This window comes from Antedon mediterranea, chromosome 1, assembly GCF_964355755.1.
Source record: "Antedon mediterranea chromosome 1, ecAntMedi1.1, whole genome shotgun sequence".
Lineage (NCBI taxonomy): Eukaryota > Metazoa > Echinodermata > Crinoidea > Comatulida > Antedonidae > Antedon > Antedon mediterranea.
In genome coordinates, this window is record NC_092670.1 from 37,953,838 (window position 1) to 37,979,966 (window position 26,129).

Sequence of the window (26,129 nt, forward strand, 5' to 3'; positions counted from 1 at the left end):
AAATATATACGGTCCATGTATATATAAATAACAGAAGGTTGGCTGGTAGTGAATAAGGAACAAGAAGTGTGGATTGAATAATTATCCAACACGACTAGGCCTACTGTTAAAACATTAGTAGATAGATGGAGTAGTTACTGCTGAAGGTTGGATTGATCTGTATTGGTAAACTCTGCTGAAGGTTGGATTGATCTGTATTGGTAAACTCTGCTGAAGTTTGGATTGATCTGTATTGGTAAACTCTGCTGAATTGATCTGTATCGGTAAACTCTGCTGAAGTTTGGATTGACCGGTATTGGTAAACTCTGCTGAAGTTTGGATTGACCTGTATTGGTAAACTCTGCTGAAGTTTGGATTGGTCTGTAAATGTAAACTCTGCTGAAGTTGGATCAAATTGTTGTATAATATTTTGATTATTACGTGGAATTACTGCTTAAGTTTGGACTGATCTGTATTGAAAACTTCTGCTGAGAATCTGTTCAACAACATTAAAGTTGGACCTATGTGCTGAATAACATTGAAGTTGGACCAATCTACTGAATAACATTGTTGAACAATCAATTAAATCATATTGCTTAGTTTTGGATGTGGTAAATACGCCGCTGTACAATTTTGCTGAAGTTGGACTTAAAACATGTGCAGGAGTAATTAGCACATTATCCGAACTTGAGGTTTTGATTAAGATAAACTTGCGGAGTGACAATCTGTTAGCACTTTTCGATTTCCATTCAAGAATTAAGTTTGACCTAGAGATTTTAATGAAGTGTATTAAAATGGGATTAAAGCGGGAAGTTATGCTTTCTTACATGTGTCTTCTATACATTCAACACATCAGCTGTACTATTACGTGTGATTTTCAACCTGAAAAACCGGTCATAGGTGAAATAATTCAGTTTAATTGCGTTACAATTGGACCGGTGCTCAATGGATCGAGACTTCGTGTGATTAGGCCCAAACACCATGAGAAATCTAAGAAAGTTTCACAACAAAATGGTAAAAATGGAGAACTACATGCTAGTTACGAATGGACGATGACGGCTGCTGATTTTGAGCTTGAAATAAAATGTAGAGAAAAATTCAACGACAATACAACTAATGTATGTGCATTAACAATACCTAAGCCTATAGCTGTATCAGATCCAACATTTTTACCGACAATAGAGATTACCACAGATGCTAAAAAGGGTATACCAGAGCCCAACGTTGGGGCGAATTCGGGAGAAACCCAGTTAGTTAGGCCGACACCAATGGTTCAAGTTACAAGTGAAGACTTTATAACGCATGATATACAGTACATTACTACATATCAGGAAGATTACAACGATATATTAGATGGAATTGACGAAGATGGAGGAGGTCTATCATTATTTGAACTTTATCCTACAATTTTCTGGGGTCTTGTTGTTGGAATGGTTACAATATTTTTCGTTGTGATCATAGCCACCATGTGTTTAGTCTTTCTCACACAATCAAAACGACGCAAAGAAAATATGCAGACTACTGTACCGTATACAGGATCGATGGAGATTCTTACTGGTCCATTCAGGAAACCTGCCGGAGCATATTTAGATTTGAACGAGTCTAGCACTGCTCAAGCGTCGACCTCAGCCACGGTCGTCGATCGTGCTTGCCAAACGATACCTTGTAATCTACCCTGGCTAGCAGTTGATGTAGATAACGATTTTGCCTATTATGAACCTCAAGATTTAGTGGCGCGACCAGCATCTGTTGCAGGATGTGGGAATCTAGAGATTGTACCAAATGTTTTAGGTTCGCGCGGCGGTTATATACAGACAAAGCATGGCTTAGCACGGAGTGAATCTGACCGTCGGTACTCCGAGCTGTGCCGCACACGAACCGATAATGATCCGCAATTTTACATTCCACCAAAGCGGATACACAGACATTCTGACCACGAGATGTATCACATGCAGAAATACAATTCTCAATTGTATGATGAGGCTCCACCAGTTGCGGTAGAATTCGAACCAGTGCGGAGGTACAAACGCCGTGCAAACCAAATAGCTGCTGGTGGTACGCGTCAGTCGCGTCCCTATAGCTATATTGACCCTAGTATTGCGCAACTTGTTCCACCGTCTGCTTCCGGTAAACGCAAAGCTGGAAGCAGAGAAGAACTTTCAGACAGTTCTTTGTAACTGATAGAAAATGTGATATATAAGTTCATATAATGACGTAGTAGCTTTTTAAACGATATCGCAAGAAGTAACTATTCCTCAGAGTTATAAACAGTTAGTATGCCTACGTTTCGATCCCAAAATAACGATATTGTAACCATTTTTAACCAGTTAAAGGATATTTGTACTATATGTATATATATATATCACTGGCTAAGGCATGTTGGTGAAATTAAAAGATATCAATATGTTACTAATACGTTTCTGCAGCCAACTTATCCGATAGGCTAAAAGATTGGTTGAAGATGAGATTGGTTAATGTTATCCAATCATCATGCTGCAAAAACATTACCCTAAAGCTGCCTTCAATAAACATATATATAACTATGCATAATATTGTGTATAAAAACATTTGTATTATTCTAAATATTAATTTGATATGATCATTGTATTTATTGATTTGTGTATGTATTTTGTGTGTATATGTTTTTAGTTAGGTCCTACTCGTATTTTATTTCTCCAGATGACTTTTGAACTGTAGGTTTAACGATTGTATTTATCTTCGGCCATTCGTAACATTGCAGGCGATGTAAAGAGTGTATTTCTCTCATTGCAACTTAATAAATTAATTTCCTCTGTTTAAATATGATTTGCGGAGGAGCTTCCTAGCGACCAGTGGTGTAAAGGCATGAGCGCTCACTGGCTAAGGGGCCCTGGATCTTATGGGTCTCCCTGAGCAGTGTCCAGAGGAAAAACAGGAATTAAAATATGTCGAAAAAGATTGGGGTTCCTAAGCCTGAGTCGTCAGGCCTTTGCGTTACGCCAATGCAAGCGACCAGTCGAATACCTGTTAACATACTCACTTTCTGTCGTTTAGAAGTATGTTTACTGGATTACACTTCCTTTCTTATAGAAACGATACTCCATCAATCAATGGAATTATATTGATTATTAATTTGTAATGTTGTTTAATATTGTTTGAATACACTGTGCCACGGAACTGATTTGTATAATTTTAAGACAATATTTCACACCATAACCATGTACACAAAACATTAATACGAACAACAATTACTGTACAGTATCAACAACTGTACACATTTTTTACTGCAGTAATAGTTTTAATTCGATCGTGATTTGTGCATTCATTATAGTTTTAAATGTCATTTTCTTAACAAATATGTGTTTCCTTTCCTTTAATCAAAAACTTTACACATTTTTTACTGCAGTAATTGTTTCTGCCGATTCTCGGTAATGCATCTAGAATTCTCTACTCATATTATTAGTAATACAACATCACAGATGTATTACATGTATCTCCTAATATCATACCATAACCTAACCCTTAATCTAACGTTACATACTGGCATCACATGTGATACAAATGAGATGCTGTATTACACAATTTTCCTATGATACTGTACACATATTGTAGTACTGAAGATACAGCAAACTAGATTTGTGTAAACTATAAACATTTTCAACAAATATTAGTTTTATTTATTATATGGTGTATTGTACATGTACTGCATTGCATTGTATTACGGATGCTTTTATTAATAAAATAATAACCTTAGAAATGTCTAATTATTTATTGATACTCTCAATAGATTGATGACATCATTAATTATTATTTAATTTAAAAAGTATTCATTGTACTATAAACTCTGAAGCGTTTACAACGCTCTACAACTTACATGTCTTGACAAACCTATAGCCTCTATGTATACGCTATACTATTTATAAGCCCAGGTATATCAGTAGGTTATATATAACCCCTACTACTGATATACCTTGATAGGCATTCTCTAGGCATTGACGAGTTTAGTCGCTTGGAATGTTCCTTGCATGGTACGACGATACAAATTTACATACAGCTGCATGCGTCGTACTCTTACTACTGATTGTACGTTGTTTATATGTTTCTTGTTTTAAGTCCACACTGCCACAATGTAACTAATCGCGTTAGTGAATGTATTGATGTCATCTTCAGAATCACCGTCCAAGATGGAAAGTAAGTAGCATCTTTTAGCATTAAACATTACTGATACACACGCACTTTTCAACATGCATTGAGTCGAACAAGTAATCGCAGAATGTGTGTACATGACCTGTAGCACGTTGTGGTGATCAGACGTGCGAGATTCTGTGAACCTCAAAAGGCCCCGTCGAAATCGATTATCTGTGGGGAAAATATTTCAATGGTATTAAAACAAATTGTGTAGTACATTTCCCAATAAAAGTAAGCCTAGTTCAACACAAGTGTAACCAAACCCCCAAATATCCACCTATACCTTGTGTGGTTGTTTGTTCTGTTGTGGTTGGTTCCATGGTTGTCTGTAGCTCTGTAGTCGTAGGTATGGTTGTTGTCGTTAGTTCCATGGTTGTCTGCTGCTTCGTAGTCATTGGTGTGGTTGTTTGTTCTGTTGTGGTTGGTTCCATGGTTGTCTGTAGCTCTATAGTCGTAGGTATGGTTGTTGTCGTTAGTTCCATGGTTGTCTGCTGCTTCGTAGTCATTGGTGTAGTTGTTGGTTCTGCTGTGGTTGGTTCCATGGTTGTCTGTAGCTCTGTCGTCGTAGGTATGGTTGTTGTTAGTTCTGTGGTTGTCTGCTGCTTCGTTGTCATTGGTATAGTTGTTTGTTCCGCTGTGGTTGGTTCGATAGTTGTCTGTAGCTCTGTAGCCGTTTGTATGGTTGTCGTTAGTTCCATGGTTGTCTGCTGCTTCGTAGTAATTGGTGCAGTTGTTTGTTCCGCTGTGGTTGATTCCATTGTTGTCTGTAGTTCTGTAGTCATTGGTGTAGTTGTTGGTTCTGCTGTGGTTGGTTCCATGGTTGTCTGTAGCTCTGTCGTCGTAGGTATGGTTGTTGTCGTTAGTTCCATGGTTGTATACTCCTCCGTAGTCATTGGTGCAGTTGTTTGTTCTGTTGTGGTTGGTTCCATGGTTGTATGTAGCTCTGTAGTCGTAGGTATGGTTGTTGTCGTTAGTTCCATGGTTGTCTGCTGCTTCGTAGTCATTGGTGTAGTTGTTTGTTCCGCTGTGGTTGGTTCCATGGTTGTCTGTAGCTCTGTAGTCGTAGGTATGGTTTTTGTCGTTAGTTCCATGGTTGTCTGCTGCTTCGTAGTCATTGGTGTAGTTGTTGGTTCCGCTGTGGTTGGTTCCATGGTTGTCTGTAGCTCTGTAGTCTTTGGTATAGTTGTTTGTTCCGCTGTGGTTGGTTCCATCGCTGAAAAGCAGAAAACATTTTTAAATTTTCAGATTTCCACTTGGGAAGAGTTAAATCTTCACTGGTTCCACTAAACGTTGGAAAAATGACTTTCTCATTAGTTATGTGATGTACAGTAATGTAAATGAGAACATGCAATTTGTTGATTGGTTTGTAAATCACTGTCTTTCCAGTTGTTTAAAACCAATTCGAACGTCACACGTCAGAGGCCATGCTGCGAGCGCGTACAATAATGACGTCAGCCTTGTAGAGTCACTGACGGACCTTTGAACGCCTAAAGAAAATATATAACTTTCTTGTTTACCTGAGCAACCGAGGAGTTCAAATCTTAAACTTGGCCAACCAGACCACCCGAGCACTCGAATACGGATTAATCTTGCGGTTACAGCTTCATCCAACATATTGGTCACATGGGAATTTTTATTGAAATTTCCTGTAAACTATAATACGTTTATACAATTATTTTACGCAATTCTTTGTAAAAGTATATAAAATATAAGGTGAAACTGAAAAAATCGTTTAAAAAATTGATTTAACCCGCAGAAAGTGAAGCCGCAAACTTCGCCCAGGTCGTCTTTAGCTCTGTCTACACTACCAAACATTATGTGACAAAAACATGGGATGCACCCATATATGGTGGACATGATGATGTCATCACTACCATATTTGGCCATATCCCACTTTTTTTGTCAAACTAGTTTGATAGTGTAGACAGAGCTTTATGCCAATTTTTTAAAGCGTAACGGGAGGTCAAATGACAGTCAAGAATATAAATAGTTGCTAGACATCAATAAAAATTCGGGTTTGCAAGGAGGTATTATTTTAATACTTTAGTTAAAACTTGTTCGTTCATTTTTATGAGGCCTTTATGGATTTTTCAAATAATCGTTTGTTTTTAGTAGTATTGAATGATTATGGTCGTTTTATACATACGTCATTGTCAATTGCTTTTTTGAAGTTGTTCCCGTCGTCACCGTATAGAACTTCGTAGAGCGTTACCCATTCTGAAAGGTAGTTGCTCCCCTGAGTGATGACCCCAGTGACTGTATGAACGCTACCTAAGTCAGCTTGAATCCACTGGCCTACTGCGGCAGCATTGGGACCCCAGGCTCCGTTTCCATTTACACCCCTCAAGGAATTCAGATGTCCATAATGAGGGTAATACATCGTATTGTATATACTTGATGCTGAAAATTGTTCGGGTGGAATTCTTCCATCCTCTATACCAAGTGGCTCATTGCAAGACTCTACAGTAAAATATCATTTTGTGTTTGAATGCATTAGAGGACAACGATGTAGCCTACAGTAGCATTGTATAAAATACAATTCCATTCCTTATATGGACAACGCCAAACTTCCTTTATAACTACGCTTGACATTGTATCTAAAGTATGGATACGATTATCATAAATATTTTACATTCAACGATTGCTTTTTTTAAATTAAAAAATAGCTAAAATCAGAAAAATAGTACAGTCTGTTGGTATTTATCGCGGCCAGACATCAAACGACTGTTACGAGTTCCTATCAAGGCGAGCTCAGTGTCCTGTTGTTAGATTGCCTTAATTTAAATCGTACAATTTGTTTTCGAATATTAAGTATTTCTTCTATACGGTTTGATTCAATTTTTAGTTATGCCTTTCTTATCACACATTCTTGGTGTTACGACGACAACTTTCAAGTGTCCAGGTATGTTACTTAATAATATGCCTAGTTTACTACTAAACCCAGAAGTATCATTAACATGAAATTATTTAAAAAAAATTCTCACCTGTAGCTTCAACTCTTAAAAACATGAGAACGATTACCAACAAAGTAGGCCTAATCATCATTTTTTAAATTTACACTATTAGAAATAACAACGCTACAACTCAGAGCATCTCTAGATCATAGTGTGAAACATGATCTTACGACGAATGAATTGTGAACAATGCCGCATTCATTAAAAAAACGGTAATTGTTCAATCAATATTTACGTGTTGTGACCTCTTGTTTATGTTATATCATATAGCGGTCATTAGCGAAGTTTTATACAAAAGTGTCATTACGGTATTTATAATTGTCGGCACTTAGAAAACAAGGAACGACAATATTTAGGCTTGTGACTTATTCAATTAAAGGTCAACCAATGTTTTATAAGTCATCAAAGTTTTATTGTAATTACGTCATTATTATTAATTAATAATAATTGGCACTTGGAAGATTTAGGCATACATTCAGCAAAACTAATAGTAACAATTGATTTCATCCGAGAGCAAAATTCGTAAACTTAGCTTTGATCATCCTAGGCCAAGTTGTTTGGGATGACAAACCATCACATTTCGCATCTAACAATAAGTGATGCGTGACGGGAGGTCAAATTACTGTCCAGGTGCTACATAAATATATTTTCTCTCCCTATATCATACAGGCCTAATTTATATAGCTAATGTACTCAGTCTCTCGGAAACCTGACATTTGTTTTATAAACATAAAAATACATTTTATCAAACACATTTTATTTCCAATTATCTAAAGGCATTCAGATAATCCGGAAGCTTTGAGTTTATTTTTATAGTGTACGGTAATATTGCGTCTTGGGGCTTGATTCTGACGTTCCCAATGAATCTTTACGCACATACGCGAGCAACTAAGCCCCAAATATGGTCATAACTTGTTATTAGTCCACATGAAGAGCCATCGCTCGGGCTATAAGTCGATCTGTAAGTGGCGTGCACTCTTTTAACGATTTCCGCTCTGTTAACAAACATCTGAAAAAAATTAAAATCAAAACATTACAATGGATAACATCTGGAATGAAACTAATTATTTGGTTTTATTGGTTTAATAGTATTAAGCCTATCTGAACTAGATTTTTACAACAAAAAAAAACAACTAAAATATAACAATGCTACCTTGCTAATTTGTGATGTTGCTTTTGATCTGATTTCAGAGCGGCTTGAATCAAAAACTGGTTAAAAACGTCTCGCTGAAAAAAAAATTCTAATATTGTATTAAACAATTAATTATATTAATCATATAAAAACATCTTTTGACGCTGTTAACTACTGTTAACATAGAAAAATAAAACTAATTGAGTGTTCTCACTGACAACCACTGTAACTTTTTTCAGTTTCATCAACGCAAACAGTTTTTTAAAACGTTTCATTTGACCCGGAAGGCATACGAATAAACCTCCCTGATTTGACGGTGGTATAATGCTAAATGCGTTTTGCGGGTCGCCTTCTGAGTTTAGTGAGATCTTTTATACTTGTATGTAGTTACCCCTAGACTTGCCCCAAGTCTGTAGTTATTTCGAGGCTTTTCGATGTTTGTTTACAAGCTCCAGTAGCAGTATGAAACGCCATATGTGCCAAAATATTTAGTCAAAACTCCGCCTGGAACCCAGACTAGTAGTTACCTGTGCATGGCTTCCTCCAATATTGATCACCTGATATCTGACCGGTAACATCGTCTCAACTGCTTTACTGAAATCTCCGTCGTCGTAGGCCTGGAACGCTTCAAACATCACAACGCCCACCTCATTCATTATATTTCTTTGATCTCCTTTCTTCTTTCTAGATTACAATAATGTTTGATAAAAACTTACATCAGTATAAAGCTCTGTCTACACTATCAAACTAGTTTGAATGTGCCCAAACGGTTGTGATATGCTTAAATATGCACTAGTGCGCGCGCGCGCGTTTCAAATGTGAATGTGAGGTAAATGTATTTTACACCGGCTGTGCTTTGGTATTGCTTTCTGAAAACTTGATAATTTAAGGAACTTTTAGATTTAATAATAATTCATTTAGTAAACTTTTGGACCATTTTTTCTTCTAATGCTTTTATTATTGTAAATGAAATTAAAAAAAAGATAACCAATAGTAGATTAGCTAGAGAATAAGCATGCGCAAAAGTAAATAATATCAATCAATCAAAATGTATTCCATAAAACTAAGGATATTACAAAAATGTCATAATAAAAGTTATGGAAAAAGGAACTCAAAATAAGCAAAGCTTTTAAGTCGAGACGCCTAATACAATTAATAAGGTAATAAGAAGTTATTTAAATCAATAACAATAAAAAAAAAAACAAGAATAATATTGCCGCGTCGTGAAGCTAGTGATTCAACGAACAGTTATACTATACTATAGTATAACTACTTTTATATAACACCTATATAAATTCCTGTCATTTGATTGGACGAATGTGGGTCACATGGCGTGCAATAGTACGCACTATTCAACGATCGTTAAATAGTACTTTTTGAAACATTTTTGTGTACGAAAAAAAAAACGTCTCGCGGATGAAAAAAAATCTAGTACACAAATTATCCTATGATATGGCTATGTACTGTGAAATACAACAGCGCCACCTGTCGTCTGGTCTCAGTTTCATTTGTAAACACCACCGCGAGATATGCAACAGCAGCAGATATTTGTGTACGATTTGGACATTATGTACTAATTTCATTCAAAAAGGCATTTAAATTAGCTTTAGATCGTTTTTAGGATTTTGATTAATTAATGGGGACATCCCTACAAGACGTGGAATTGTTGGAAAAACCATAATTAGCTTAGATAAGTTCCAATTGTCTGTCGAAGTTTTGCCTTTCAGCCAAGCTAGTACTAGGCTACTAGGTCTAGCCTAGGCCATGCTAGTATTAGGCTAGGCCTAGCCTAGGCGTTTTAGCCTTGCTAGGCCTAGGATTGTTTGGTCGTTTGTTGACATAATTAACACAAAAGTAGGTGTGTTTACGAAATCCATATAAATATAACATTTAATATAACATTATTAAAAACCAAATGTTACTGTTTTTAATCAAATGTGTGTGAATGAAATGTAGTAAGCTTTGGCTAGGGCTACCTTTTATTTGATTCAAATAACTAGAATTTATTTAGATGTTATATAAAACAAATAATGAATGTTTTGTATTCGTGTAATGGTACAAATAATGGCACTTGGTGAATGATGAAAGGTTATATCAACTCGGCTTTGCCTCGTTGATATAACCTTTCATCATTCACCTCGTGCCATTATTTGTACCATTGCACTCATAAACATTCATTATTTGTATAATATAATAGTGCGATGAAAATATAGAATTTTACTTGATAAAATCTGTGGTTGATTCCTTAAATCTCTTGACAATATCATTTTGTTTTGCTCCGAGGGCAGCCATCAGATAGTGGATGTCATTGAACACAAGGGTGTGGTCATCTAAGTGAGGTTTGGTGACATCAAAGATTTTCTGCCAACGTTCTTTTCCCACTGAAACTCCTGTAAAAAATATCATAGTTTCAAAGTAGTAAAGGCCTGACCGACGATAAATAAACATTTTTATAACAGAAAACAAAAGAAATTAGAAAAGAACCAAAGACTATTTTATTCTGTCTTTGACGAAAATAATATTTTTAAAAATCCAACCAATTGACGTCAGGATAAATAAGAACAATAACGGTCACATAATTTTCATCAAAGACAGAATAATATGGTTATCCTATTTATATAGCCCTTTTCGATACATATCACAAGAGTTCCGTCGATAAAGCTCGTTTTACACTATCATACTAGTTTGACCAAAAAGGTGTGCCCAAGTATGGTAGTGATATGCCAAAATATGGTAGTGATATGACATCATCATGTCCATATATGGGCACATCACATTTTTTGTCACTTAAAGTTTGACAGTGTAGACAGAGCTTTTATCACAAGGCGCTTCATCTCATTACATTCGAGGTAGGATAACACAAGCCCGTAGCCAGGGGTTTTACAGTGGGTTCGTTTTTCCACAAAAGGGGAAAAGATCGTCACAAGCTAGCGCTAGGTTGATGACTACACTCCTTAAGTTTGGTTCCCACTAGAACGTAACACAAGTGAATTTTACCAATCACAAGCGATGGCTTATTCGCTTGTGATTGCTAACTGTGTCAAAAGTGTCATTTTGGCGAAAGTTATATAGTATTTCGTTTGCTAATTTGTTTTTGCGTGTCATTAGACATAAAACTAAAAATAGTCCTAAATCAATATAATTGATTTGTTTATTTCACCGTCTTTAAAAATTACTACGCTTCATTAAACACCGTTACCGGAACTAAACGTTTCATTTTAAAATGACCTACAATTTGACCTACTACAACACCTTTCAATACAATTGGGCTTATTAATTTCAGGGTCTGTGGTTGAAAATGGATCTTAATTAATATTGCACTCTACTGTAATGAGTATAAGCCATAGTGCACAATGAGGAGAATAGACCCATAAAACGTAAGTATTAAAACGTAACTAATATTCCACTTGGTATGTTCCTGCATCACCAATTTTATCATTCACTATTAATGTTTTAATGCCTTTTTTTTCTCTGTGTGTACTGCTCAGTCTCCCCCCTCCCCAATAAGCCCCGGGGTCCCTGGGTTTGGCCAGTGAGCGCTCATAGCCGTTACGCCACAGATCTTAATTAAATGAATCGCTGCGAGTAATGTAGCCTACCGCGCGAACTAACCTTCCATTTCAAGTCGGTAGAGCAAAGACGCGGCGTCTACCATGTCCAAAGGAGCTGATGAACCCAGTGTTCTCTGTTGAACCTATCAATAAAACGAAGGAAGTAATAATTTGAATCTGTTTTAAAATTCACAATACAATCATCTGCTGCTGAATGCTGAATTAATTTGCGGATGTTGGGCCGCTATACAATTTGTTTCTGAGTGTGCGCAAAAACTCAAAAGCTGTGTTGTTGAGATACCACGCGGATGTACGCAGCTAAATAATTTGTTTCTAAGTGTGCGCAAAATGACTTTTCATCTCAACAGCTGTGTTGTTGAGCTGTCATTAATGTTTTCCATTACCATGTACAGTGTAATGTCTCTTGGAAACTCAGCCTTAAAGTACGGGGCGCCGTATGGGACATTGCGCCCCGTATTAAAGCCCCTTTTGCCTAAAACAAAGACTGTATTTTAGTCTTGATCTTTCATTTGTTTTATGTCGAACAATAAAAAGTAAATGAATTAGTTAATTACTATTAGTTACCTGTTGGTCATAGATTGCAAGTGCTTTCTGGTAGTCGGCATTTTCTATACAGTATAATGCCCAATGCCAGTAATTGTGGCAGGCTATCATACCACAAATCTATAGCAAGTCATACATAATAAGATCAATAATTATCATACACGTGGTGGAACGTTTCGCTCATTAAAATTTAAACGTCAACTTAAAACTTTTCTTTTAAATTACAAAGTATTGTTAGGCGCTATGTTCTTTGTAGGGCGCCATATGAATAGAATAGAAAATGCATAAAATGAAATACCTACGTTCCAGTTAGTCTCTGTGCTTGACATGAATTGAATACCTTCAATCGAACGTCCATTCATCTCAAGCACATGAGCCATCGAGTGCGTTGCCCACGGATCGTTTGGATTCAATTCTAAGCCCTTAAAATTATTAAAATCATAATTAAATATGTACCGGTAGATAAGCAAAAGAAAGAAAAAAATAAACATTTATGTTTTTTAAGATTTATTTACAAAGTTACAAAGAATTTTTCGCGATTTTCCATACTTTGCCAGAAAACTCATGACGTAAATTTTGCGATGCACTTGTGACGTCACAGCAATTTACGGCGACGGCTGTACGGCGAGAGGGTGCTCTTAATAACATTTGTTCAGGTAAATAATTTGTTTTTCGATCCAGTTTTTGGTTAAAGAGATTAACTCTTATATGGCATTAAAATGGCATATTAAAAAAAAAATTGATAGTTGGGACAATATCTTTAAGCAATCGGACATGCTTGGCAAAATACAGAGGGCGCACTGTTTTATATTTGGCCCACATTGAAGATACATCATATAACTCGAGATTTTATTCACCTTGAATCATATTATATATCGATTTTCTTGAAAATTAATAGACGTAGTCTGTTGTTAAAACATTAATTAAAATAAAAAAAAAAAAATTCAGAACAATGTGGACGTTATCGTGCAAACAAACGTAGAAGCAAGTAAACTTGGCATTTTGCCAAATTTTTAATATTACCGTATATTTATTCGAAAAAATGCCCAGGGCGTTTATTGTTCAGGAGGGTTTTAGTGGGGCGTTTATTCGATATCCCCTAGATATGAAAAAATACAATTAATATCAAGAAGTGATAAAATAAAGTAAAATTTGTATCAAAATGTTGTAATAGAAAATTCAAATTGTGTATATATGCATGTGGCGGGGTGTTTACAGGGAAAAATTTCATTTGAAAATTTTGTTTAGCAAAATTGCTAATCAAACTGATTATTTAGTCGAGAAACATATTTTTGTATTGTATTTTTTGCTACACAATTGTAGAAATGTGTAGCTAAAAGGTTGCTTTTTGCTATGCTACACTGGCGAAATTATTCCCTGGTGTTTATACGAGAAAAATAGGTAAACTCTCCGGAGCGAGGGGACGTTTATTCCAAATGACATTCTATGGAGTGAGTTTATTCGAGGGGCTTATATTTGAAGAAATACAGTATTATAATTCATCTTACTAGTCTAGCTTGTTTCTCTGCTTGAGCGTACAGATTAGTCTCCTCCAGGCCAAACGCGTACATTCCATGTAGGTAACTATATCGATGAAAACAAAAGAACCACATTATTTTGTAGGCCTACCGTACTGTATTCTCTCCTTCATTAATGATCACTTATTATTAACATTTTAAGAAACATCATGTTAGAATTTGATTACCTGGATAGTGGCATAGTGTTTTTCCAATAAGGCATCACACGAGCGATCGAATCACGTATTTGATTCGATTCACCGAGGTAGAAATAACTGTCGTGGGCAAACTTTAAAGCTAACATGTCTGTAGGGTGTTCGACTAGGATACGTTCCCAGGTTTCACACGCTTTTTTCTGGTATCTGAAAATATGTTTTTAAATAGTAGTGATATGCCCAAATATGGTAGTGATATGGCCAAATATGGTAGTTATATGACATCACCATGTCCATATATGGGCACATCACAATGTTTTGTCACATGAAGTTTGTTAGTGTAGACAGGGCTTTAGTGTTGAAGTTTTTTGTTCATACTAGGATGCAACACGTACAACGCGTAAAGCTCTGTCTACACTATCAAAAATGTAATGTGGCCAATGGACATGATGACGTCATATAACTTTGTATTGTTAAACTAGTTTGATATATCACGCAAGTAATTTGATGGATTATCCAAAGTGCCCCGCATGCCTGTAACCCTGTGCTGTGATGATGAGTTTGTGTCTAGGCCAGGAAATAGTGAATTTTACTTCTACCTGGTCTAGGCCTACCACATTTTCAGGACGCTCCGCAAACAAACAATGTCGTAAAAAGACTGATTCGAACTAAACGAGTGAGATTACGTTAATAAAACAGAATAATATATTTTTTTACGTTTGAAATTAATATAAATATTCTTGATTTTATCAAAGAGGTTATAATTAATATCGCCATTTTGTATATATTACTCAGTACCCTTCTGAAAATAATTTGATAGCGGTGACGTGTTGCTGTTCCCTTTGGCTGATATCACTACCCGTTGCTATGCGTACCATCTCATCAATACCCTCCTTTAAGTCAGAACTTAGATCAATGTTCGTGCCTGTTCCAAGTAGTTCAAGACCATTACTTATTACTCGTCCCATAACTTTCAGAACGAATGAAAAACAAACAGTACAAAAATGTCAGTTGTATGTATTAAAGGGTGGCTCCGGTAACACACTTATCTTATGATGAACATAAATGCAAATTTACCCAGACGAGCGGTAATAACGGTAATTCTACGTGGGACAAGATACACGGTTTTCCGCTTACCGTTACCGCTCTCGTCTGTGTAAATTGAATGCCCTTCCGATAATTGTGTTTTCTCCCACCTGCGTCGTCGGTTCCCACTTGTGATTACATAATACAGCACTTTGCGTCAATATGTCGCTGTATTGCGTTACGTTGCGTCGCTAGTACTAGGAACCGCTTTAATGTTGATTTTTTTTAATGAAGGGGTAATATTAATGCTTTTGCAAATGTTTATTTTTTTAACGCGGAGTTTTATTTGTTATGCTTTGTTTTTACAGAATTCATAAACTGTAACTATATGCAATATATATTTTCAGACGGGATTGCGCCGTTTGTCGTTAACGCGGTACAAACTTACTGAACGATTCGTCCGCTTTCTCTAATTTGCCAAGAGTTACTTCCAAACCTCCAACACTAGGCTCGTCATACCAGCCAACATACTGCAATACAAAACAATATTTTTGTGCAAAAAAAAAAGACTATAATTATTAATTCCGTGCGAAAATAAATTTTTGGGAACCGTGGATTCACATGACATGACGTTTATTGACAGAATGCTCTGTAACGTTTGAGGTTATGAACGGTTATTGACAGAATGTTTCCCAATTCATCCAAAGGTCGCATCAAGGCAATTTAACAACAGGATCATAAGCTCTGAATCAAAGGGTTTATCTGTGGCTGCGACACGCTCAATTCCACGCCCTTTAATATGTTAATAATGTACACAGTATAGTATTTTTCGCAGTCAGACATAAGATCAAAAGACTGTTACCAGTTCCTATCTTGGCAAGGCGACCAAAGTGTCCTGTTGTTAGATTCCCTTGGTATGCTAACAACGTGTGAATAAAATCCTAGAATGATATTTTACCTGTGTCAAGGCGGCATCATATAGTTTACATGCTTCGTTACTAGTTGACGATAGAGGAAGACCAGTGTCGAGCCATGCCTGTATTATGACATTTATTTAGTTCAGTATTTTGTTATTAAATAAACAAAATATATGATATAACCATTGAGCTATAATTTTTAAAGCTACATGATATTATAACATTATAACAATCAATATCTATATAGTAATCCTAATGACACCGTTCGTTACTTATGATGTATCGAGACCTGATTGTCAATACCGTGCCTGATTGGTCAGAAGTTGCGCAGTCCATGATGTCTACACCAATCAAACTTTATGTGACAAAAAATGTGATGTGCCCATAATATGGACATGATGATGTCATACCACTACCATATTTGGACATATCACTGCCATATTTGGGCACATCACACTTTTTTTGCCAAATAGTTTGATAGTGCAGCCAGAGATGGCCACGCATGGCACATATTTTTAAAGTTGTTTTGTGACGTGTATATACCGTATAATCGATTGTTATTAGTTTTTGGGGGGAGTTTATATTTGGTGCTATACATTAATAGACGGATTAAACGAAAACTTACCTTTTTTACGTTTGATCTCGATTTTATGAGATAGGTAGGGTGACCTATATTTAGTGCTATACATTTAATATACTAGATGGTAGGCTCGCTTTGCTCGCGTACCATCTAGGTCGTGTCCACAGATGGCTCTCGAATACACATTTAGTAATTTCAGCGTAAAAAAAACTGGCGATTTCAAATGTACGTACCGCAGGACTATAAATACATTGTCGTTTTCAGAAACGAATAAATAGACACGATGATTAATGTAGTCAACTAAAATTAGCACATTGGGAATTAGGCCTACTTCCGAAGGAGAAACTTGTCTTAAAATGAGTCCAAAAAACTAAAACTGTCCCTGTTATAGTCGATTGAAATAGTAAAGTACATGTAACGATACACCACTACGACGTTTATATTTTTTATCTATATATCAATTTACGTAAGGGCAAAATTCGGTAAATCGCGCGTTATTTATAGAATGTTTACTCGATGGTATATAAAGTTGGTTCGTACTTTCGGTACTGATTTTAACCACCTGATGTAACCCTGTTTACTAATTAAATTTAGTTCGATAATTAGTTATTGACGATTAAAACGAATTTAGGTTCAACGGTTTGCCCCAAATAGGGGTGTTTTTCGATCGTAGTATACACTGTCTAATGGATGTCCATCTTGAAAATTACCCGCAGACGATAATACGAGGATGCTTCGCATTTTCCTATCTCCTCTTACGATAATTGTTTTTAATGGCTGAAAACCGGTTGAACAGCTCGAGTACAGCATCATAATGTTGAAGACAGGCCGATTTTCTTTAAAAAATACTATTTTGATAGATTTAATATACGTTTATACAAATGTATTGATTTGCGATGAATGGAACATTCCAATCTCTGTTCCACAAGTGTCTATTCCCTCAGGTGTCGTAAAGGCAAGTCCTGTATACTCATAACATTCATTCATTCCATTTTTTTTTTCAATCTGTGCTGCAGAGGTTGGATATAAATTTTTTTTAAACGGATAATGAGCTAGCGTTTTCACTCGCCATATATTATGTACAAATCGTTATTATTGCAGTTAAACCACCCACATCATCACCCTTCCCTCACTGGCATGAGTAGCGTTGTAAAACCAGTAGAGGATAGGCCTAAGGTACATCACATGGCCTAAACGCAGAACAACGTTGGTGGGTAGGGTAGGAACCCCGGTAGGAACCAACTTAAGTATGAATTGGCTCTAAGAAACAATTGAAAACCATTAGGCCTACTAATTAAGTTGAGTTGGATAATTTAATATTTATTGACGATTAAATCGAATTTATGATTTTCCCCGAATAGAGGTGGTTTTCACAAATTGTTTTACATTATATAAACATACACGTCGTAGTGATGTATCGTTACATGTACTGTACTATTTCAATCCACTAGGACGGTGATAGTTTCAACAAAGTATTACATCGCAATGTTTTACTGTGTTTAGTGGTATATTATTTGTAAAACATGAAAACAATAATAATAATAATAATAACTGGTACTTGATATAGCGCATTATGCTGAAAACCTCAATGCGCTTTACAAAGACAGAAAAATTTAGAAAATTACAAATTAAAAAGGTGGGTTTTGAGGAGAGATTTGAAGACACTGGTGGAAGTAGCCTGACGGATTTCAATAGGCAACGCATTCCATAGAGAAACGAATGCCGAAGAAAATGAACGATTTCCATAAAACTTAGTGGAAGGATGAAATATATGGGCAAGAAGAGACTCAGATCTAGATCTCAGAGACCGCTTAGGAACATAAGGTTGAATAAGTTCAATTAATATTTCGTTACTAAATGGATAAAGAATATATTTAAAAATTGTTCCTCTTTGCACCCATCTTCTTCCCCATCCCTCAACCCGAATGTTACATACAAAACACAAATTAAGTTTGTTTAAATTTGACTTAAACAATTGGTCTCATTTTGTGACAAGTTTCTTTTTCGGAAGTAATTCCCAGGGTGCTAATTTTAGTTGAGTACATAAATCACAGTGTCTATTTATTAGTTATCCGCTTAGTAGCGGATAACTCCTTGTAATCGTCCTGTTTCATCATATTTTTTTTTTTTTTCTGTATTATACTTATTTCCTTCCGTCATTTTTGTGCGTCGCGTTTCTCTAAAACGTGTAAACAGAACATATCGTAACTTTGTCAACATATCGACATTTACGTGAACTTGTGCACCTCCTATTTTTGAATGACGTCAGAGTTGCGCAACGTGAATTACGCGCGATTTTATGAATTTCAATGATTGATTATAGACTAAAAACCAAACATAATTTTGTTTTGACACTTTGTGAAAATTTAAGTCACATCAAGCGCAAACTTTCTATGGATTAAAAATAGCACCATTCACAAAAAGTTACGCGCGCACGCGCGTTTAAAATTTTAGAGTTCGAAAAATCAACGTCTTATCAACTTTCTATGCGTTTCATGTCATTTTGAGCATGTCAAAAATTCCCACGCGCGCGAAACTTTTTACGCACGCGGTGCACACGTAGCGTTAAAAACATATTTTTTTCGCGTGATTTATGTTTTTTCAGCCTTTTATAGTAATGTTACCAACTTTTAAACAATTTCGACTTAAAATTACGTCATACGAGCACGTCGAATTAAATAATTTGCACGCGTTTCTGGTGAAAAAGTTCAAAAAATCGTCACAATTATACCTATTTTTAAACAGTCATAGATTCTAAACTACATGGAGAACTTTTTTTTAATTACATATTCTGGAAGTTGATGAGTTGTAGATATCGAATCATGCATTAATATGGCTAACCGGACATTGTGACGTCATCGTATGGCCACGCAAATATAAAATATAGGATTTTTGTCTCTTTCGTCATAGCTCATCACATTTAATAGAGCGCATCTCCACTTATTCGTTGTTCATTTTCACCCCGATTTTAATATCTTTTAGGTCTATCAACTATGTTTTGCATGAATTAAAAATTTTTTAATTTTTTTAACGTCATCATGCCTAAAAATTTAAATTACGTTGGTCACTAATTTCATCTTTACAGTAAATTTTAATCTGTTATAGCTCGTAAGAATAAAATGTGATAATCACGATTAAAACGTTTTCAGGAAGCTATTGTATTGTAGATACAAAATCATGTGAAAATTGTGCCAATCGAATGTGGTGACGTCATCATATGGCCAGTTAAATACAAAAGTCATATTTTCATCTTTTGCGTTATATTTCATTACATTTAAAAGAGCGCGCATCAATATTTCACGTATTCAAATTTCTTCTACACGTTAATATGTTGTTGCTGAGATAATTTCCTTCTGAAATTTCTACTTTTGCATTTCATTTTGAAACCGTCAAGATGTTAAAAATTACAATAAAATACGGGTCCCGTAATTTCACCTATTTTACACTGTTTGTGATATGTATACAGATTGTACTGTGTATACTATGTATATGACACAAAATAACAGAATTCAGAAATAACAACATATCATATTCTTCAGTTCAGGTCATAATGCCTTAATATTTTTCTGTGTGCAATATTCTAACGTATGACGTGCACGTGGCGTTTGTCGAGCGGATAACTAACTCGTCAAAGTGACGAGTTTCATGTCTAGTTCGTTCCTGTAAACGACATGTATTATTGTCCTGCGGTACGTACATTTGAAATCGCCAGTTTTTTAACGCTGAAATTATTATGTATTCGAGAACCATCTGTGGGCACGACCATCTAGTAATTACTAATTAATACAATAAACAGTAACCACATTCACACAGTAAGAAAATTTCGATTCAAATGGCGACCAAAAATGGTTATTACGTACAGTATTTACAATAATATTGTCAAAGTATTGCAATGCTATTATCTCAGTTTTAAGTTTATTCTCAAAGGGCCCATAAATTTACCTACTTGTGAGGGCTCATAAATTTACCTACAAACTGGGAGTCTGAGAGATTGGAATGTTCCATTCATCACAAATCAATGCATTTGTATAAACGTATATTAAATCTATCAAAATAGTATTTTTTAAAGAAAATCGGCCTGTCTTCAACATTATGATACTGTACTCGAGCTGATCAACCGGTTTTCAGCTATTAAAAACAATTATCGTAGGAGGAGATAGGAAAATGTGAAGCATCCTCGTATTATTGTGTGCAGGTATTTTTTAAGAGGACATCCATTAGACAGTGTATACTACGGTCGGAAAACACCCCTATTTGGGGCAAATCGTTCAACCTAAATTCGTTTTAATTGTCAATAACTAATTATCTAACTCAATTTAATTAGTAAACAGGGTTACATCTGGTGGTTTCAGTGGCGTAACAGGCGGGGGGCAGGGGGGCGGAATACCCCCCTGGCGGATTTTACCGGGTTGAGAAGCGTTCGATCGGGCTGGGTAACAAGTCAAAAAAATAAAATAAAATACAAAGAAGGGATAGAAGAAAGAAAATATAAGATAAGAATAAAATATACGATATGATATGGCTTCAAATGAGTCACAGTACAGTATGATATTCAAGTAAGATGATATGAAATACACAAAATCCTGACTGACAACTCGTGGGAAGACGCACTGCTTATCAGTACATTAACATGCGGTCAGTTGACTGTGGTTTTTGGCGTCTTTTATCTAAGCCGCCATCGCGGGCATCTCATACACAATTGTGACGCTGTGCTGTGCGTGTGAGGCCACCTTAAAAAAATACACTCCTACTAATCGTATGTAACGCGCTAGCGATCAGCAAAACGAACGTACTTTCGTGGCTGGCTGTCGCTCCAATACTCAATCTTTCACAGGCCCGTAACCAGGGGGGATCGGGGGGATCGTACCCCCGCTGAACAGCGAGTTCCGCTTGTCCTCCCACTTTTTTTTTGCTGGGCATACTAACACAACACTACGATTGTTTACTACAGGCCTAGTCAAGCCTTAATAAATTTAATTAATATAAATCGACATAAGAATATAAAGTATATTTTAACTAATATAAAAACCTAACACTAAATTTACAAGATAAATTCTATTTGATAACTGCTGAACATCGTGGTTCTGGAGCTAGCCGTACACAGAGCATAGTTGTTTGCTTGACATAAAAGGGTATTCCCCTACACAGGTATCTGCGTGCGTGTGACGTGCCCAGCCAGCTGCTTGATATATTAGAGAGAAAGCATGCAGCTCACGCAAGTGCAAGATGCAATGGTTGAGTGAATTCAGGGATCATCTTAATTCCATGGTTTGTTACCTAAACACCACATGATGGTGAATATGCCTGTTAAAGTCTCAATGATACGATCCCTTAATGTACCATGTTGTTGCTAGGAGGCTTAAAGGGAGCAGGGATCTAGCCTAGTTTCGGTCGGCAAGAGAATGCCGTCCTCTGACAATTTAAGGTCGGCAATAAGGTCGGCAATTGAAATTCGTGGGCTGGAAATTACACCAAATTATATAGTTCATAAACAAAAGAGATTAGCCGGAAATGCGATTTGCGGCCATACATAGGCCTATAGAGAAAAAAAAAATTCGAGGGTATTTAACGATCCACCCCGCCGTCAAACCTGGTTACGGCCCTGTTTCAGTCTTCTAACCGGAAAAATTACTACCTTTGCCAGGTGCGGATCCAATGTTAGATTGGGTTTTCACATGTTCAAAATGTTATGTCACCTGTGTTTTTAACGGTGGAAAATGTACGATCATTTTGCTGATTGCTGTGCAATAAATGGGAGTGTTATTTCCAGGCCAACTACTACTAGTTGGAGGCGCCATTTATCATGAATTTTATGTGCAAGAGTACCATTTCCGACGATCTAGGGGTGTCATTTACCAAAATTCGCTTCGCCACAGCCCCCACCATGGGGGGCTGTGGCTCAAATACTTGGTGTCTGGAAGGATCAGCCCCTCTTTGCCCCCCCCCTGACAAGACCCCCTTGTTACGCGGCTGGGTGGTTTAAATCAGTACCGAGATTCTAACCAACTTTATATACCATCGAGTAAACATTCTAGAAATAACGCGCGATTTACCGAATTTTAATTAACATGAGCTTTGTAAACACCTTGACCTTAGATCGTTGGTTTGTCATCATTTCATTTGTCTTTTTGTAAAAGAAATTTTGTACCTGAATAACCCATAGATTATATTTTTAGCTCTAAAGTTTTATATAAATAACTTTAACTGAATCAATTGTAAATTTGGCATGGAACCACCCATTAGGATCTTATTATTTTTATCTTCGCCAAGAGTCTTTGTCAAACTCAGGCCCGTAGCCAGGGGGGTTTTTATGGTTCGGGCGAACCCCCCTTTACAGCGACCCCCCTCCCCCCCCCCCTTAACCGACTGCGAACCCCTATCCCCGACATCCACAATACCTCACCACACCCTCATCTCTGAAAATCCTCCAAATACGTGCCCCACAATACAAAAGGTTGTTTGTAAATTGAAAAATTTGTAAACTCGTTCGTGAATAAATCATACCTTATTGTTAAACAAATGAATTGGTTGCCGATTTTCACCTGAAAAATAATACGAATTTTTGGTCCCAGGATGTAACATGATATTGACGCGAGCTTGGCCACGAACGAATCGTACAAAGAACACCGCTAGACAACCGCGTACCTATTGTTTCGATCACTGGCAGTCAGCATGCATAAAGTATATAGCCTTCCGACGTACATCAAAAAATGGAACGCTGCGGTTACCTACAATATTTATGTGTGGCTATGAAGTATAGTGTATCATCATCATAGAGGATTATAGTGAATTTAATATATTACACTATAATATCTATGGTATCATGTACTGTAGTTTACATTAGGCCTATGGTATTCGATTATTTTTGTCTAGACCACCAGCCGATACGTAGGCCTACTCAACTGTATCAATACCACCTATTTACATTGATATATTTAGTTTCCTCAACAAATTGCTGTAAATAAATATAGATAGAGCTATCAGGGGCGGTCGCAGGACTATTTTAAGAAGAGGGTTGCCCAAAGACTCCAGGGCTGTAGACACTGAGTATTTGAGCAAGCAAATTGTTAAATGACACCCCTAGATGGCCGCAAATAGTACTCTCGCACGTAAATTTATAATTTTTTTTTCGTTCAATGCAAACGTCGCGGGGAAGTCTCCGATTAAGGTACTTTTGGTACGGTAATACATTCTAATAACTGTACTCAATTAATGTAAATTAATTATCAATTAATAATTTTAAAAAGTTGTACAAAAAATATGAAGCAGTTGCTATAAATATATTGAGCAAAAGGTTAAATTGTATAATTTGGAATTTTAATTCAATTAAAAATGCTAAATAAAGTCAGATGTTAGAACCACATTTTCCAAAAATTCATTTTCATTTATCCACTATAAACTTTACAAAAGTGTTGTTTTAAACCACACTCCAAATAAAACAAAGAAAATAATGATAGGAAATTTGCAGAAAGAAGCAAACTTTGCTCTGTTACCGGTATAACACGGTTCAAATTTTGGAACGTCTATAAATTACTACGGAAATTCGGCCTATTTACGACGAACGTACGGAAATGAAGATAAATAGGGTACTACACGCATCGGAAATACAACACTATACGCACAATTATGATTTGGCCTAAAAATTGGCCTTAGATTATGGAAAACCCCCGGCAAAACGCAGTAATTATGGACAAATCGATTATTAGCCTTGGCAATATGCCTAATATTTAAAAGGAATGAATATAGGCTATATTTCGTTTGTCGATGAATTTTTTAAATCATGTGTGAATGATTGATCCATTAGAGGTAATCTGTGATATGGTTCTAGTAACACTGCTATGCGTGTGTAATTTGTGAATAACGTAGTAGTATTCTACATACACGAGCCTAGATAGGGAGGATCTGTACTGTCGTTCATTGCGAGAGGAGGGGGAAGTCCGGTAATGTGTCATGAAAAATGTAACAAGCCAGAGATGAAATAAAATTACTAACATTTAGCTGATTGTCGTTGTTTTATTCGTCGTCAGAAGTTTATCGACCGACATCTATTTCTCATGTGTAGTAGAACGTTTCTTTGATTGAATAATTTTTTTTGTATTATAACACAAGTTCATTTTGGATTTTCAGTAAATTGCCAATTGTTTATTCAAAGTCAAACTGTAACTAATCCCTCACTATTCAATCAAAATGTTATTATACTACTATATTGTTGAAAAATGGATTGCGTGACTTGAAAATAGATTGATAGTAAAATGTAATAAAGACACGTTCTTGTCTGGTTATTAGGTATGCATGCTCTGATAAAGCAGAGGATTATTTTTGTAGCGTTCCATTTAAAATAGATTTTATTACAAAGAAATATTTTGGTTGTGAAGGTCGTTTTAACAATTAGGCTAATATCAAAACATTCAACAATGATAAAATGGCCTGCAACTCTGTAACTACTTTGACTAAGCCTATCAAGTTCCGTGTCCGGATGGTATACGATGAAATGGAACTCAATTTCAATTTAGTGGCAGAAACAACATTTAGTATGAAATTAAGGCTGTTGCCCGGGCCACAAGGGAAACACAGTGACAGTGGGACAGTGACCCAAATACTTAGTGTCCGAACCCCCCTTGACAGATCCTGGCTACGGCCCTGAAACTACCTAATATACTAACTACCTAAATAACGTATGTCACACGAGGATATCGCTTTAACCGGTGGTGTTTTATTCGACCTCTGCTGACATTTCGCTTATCTCATTTGACTACGTTGATATTTTGCTACAATATACCTATTCAATCAAAATAATTAGGCCTATTGCGTGGTAGGCCTACCTTTGAATCTCTCCATTGTGTATGCTTCGCCATAAGGTCAAGTCAGTGGGTATCGTGTTCTGTTAATCAAAATGCACATAAAAGCCCTGAAATAAAAGATATCAAATTATGTGTCCCAGCTACAACTTCGTTCTTTTTATTCTACTATAACGAGGCCCAGGCCAATACTGACTCAGTGTGCCATATATACATATAAATATTAATATTAATATTTAGAAACAACCAGCATATATTTCTAATTTCATTATCTATGCTTCCTAATGTATTACTGTCGTCACTTACTAGTTTCTTCTAAACTTAATAGCAATTGCACGAGTTTGTATACCTGTATACCTATACTTATAATTCTTCGTTACATTCGAATTCCCTTGCCCGATACGAGGTAGCCTAGCTCTCTCCGCCGGTCTTCTACTGTTTAGGATTAATAGAAATTGGGATAATGGCTTTTAGTGTGTATGTCTATGGAACGCTCAATGTGTAATAATGTATTGTAATAATGATAATAACTAAAAATAAATAATCCCTTAGATTATTGTTTTGTAACTGTAAACCAATTTAGTCTTACATACTTAGCCCTTCGTAAATTTGCCCCGTTGGAATGGGTTAGTGAGAGGCATAGATGATTAGTGTAAGATTGAGTACAGTAAAATGTTTATTTAAAATTAAAGGGCGTTACGTTTAAATTCGATTGTGATTTGTGCATTCATATGTAGTTTTATTGTTTAAAGGTTTGCATGGCAAAATCAAATGTTGATATAAAGTTTG

At 36.1% G+C, this 26,129-nt stretch overlaps 2 protein-coding genes across 3 annotated transcripts; both read right to left on the minus strand.

Annotated features, from left to right (window-relative positions):
• Positions 1-3,642: 3,642 nt before the first annotated feature.
• On the minus strand, positions 3,643-7,307 carry LOC140063581 (uncharacterized). Its single transcript, XM_072109969.1, has 5 exons — positions 7,131-7,307; positions 6,293-6,606; positions 5,664-5,799; positions 4,430-5,359; positions 3,643-4,317 (listed from the first exon to the last, which is right to left on the minus strand). Exons 1-5 carry the CDS (start codon positions 7,189-7,191, stop codon positions 4,067-4,069), a joined length of 1,692 nt encoding a protein of 563 aa, XP_071966070.1. The 5' UTR covers positions 7,192-7,307; the 3' UTR covers positions 3,643-4,066.
• A 142-nt stretch (positions 7,308-7,449) lies between these two features.
• LOC140063649 (tetratricopeptide repeat protein 38-like) lies at positions 7,450-25,777 on the minus strand. Of its 2 annotated transcripts, none has more exons than XM_072110088.1 (14): positions 25,690-25,777; positions 25,365-25,450; positions 16,004-16,081; positions 15,494-15,575; positions 14,818-14,989; positions 14,053-14,226; positions 13,856-13,931; positions 12,650-12,769; positions 12,369-12,467; positions 11,845-11,926; positions 10,454-10,622; positions 8,760-8,916; positions 8,254-8,327; positions 7,450-8,109 (listed from the first exon to the last, which is right to left on the minus strand). In XM_072110088.1, exons 2-14 carry the CDS (start codon positions 25,395-25,397, stop codon positions 8,019-8,021), a joined length of 1,407 nt encoding a protein of 468 aa, XP_071966189.1. In that variant the 5' UTR covers positions 25,398-25,450; positions 25,690-25,777; the 3' UTR covers positions 7,450-8,018. The 2 variants fall into 2 exon arrangements, with proteins under 2 accessions (XP_071966189.1, XP_071966199.1); XM_072110098.1 differs by having other exon boundaries at positions 25,647-25,769.
• Between the last annotated feature and the right edge of the window lie 352 nt (positions 25,778-26,129).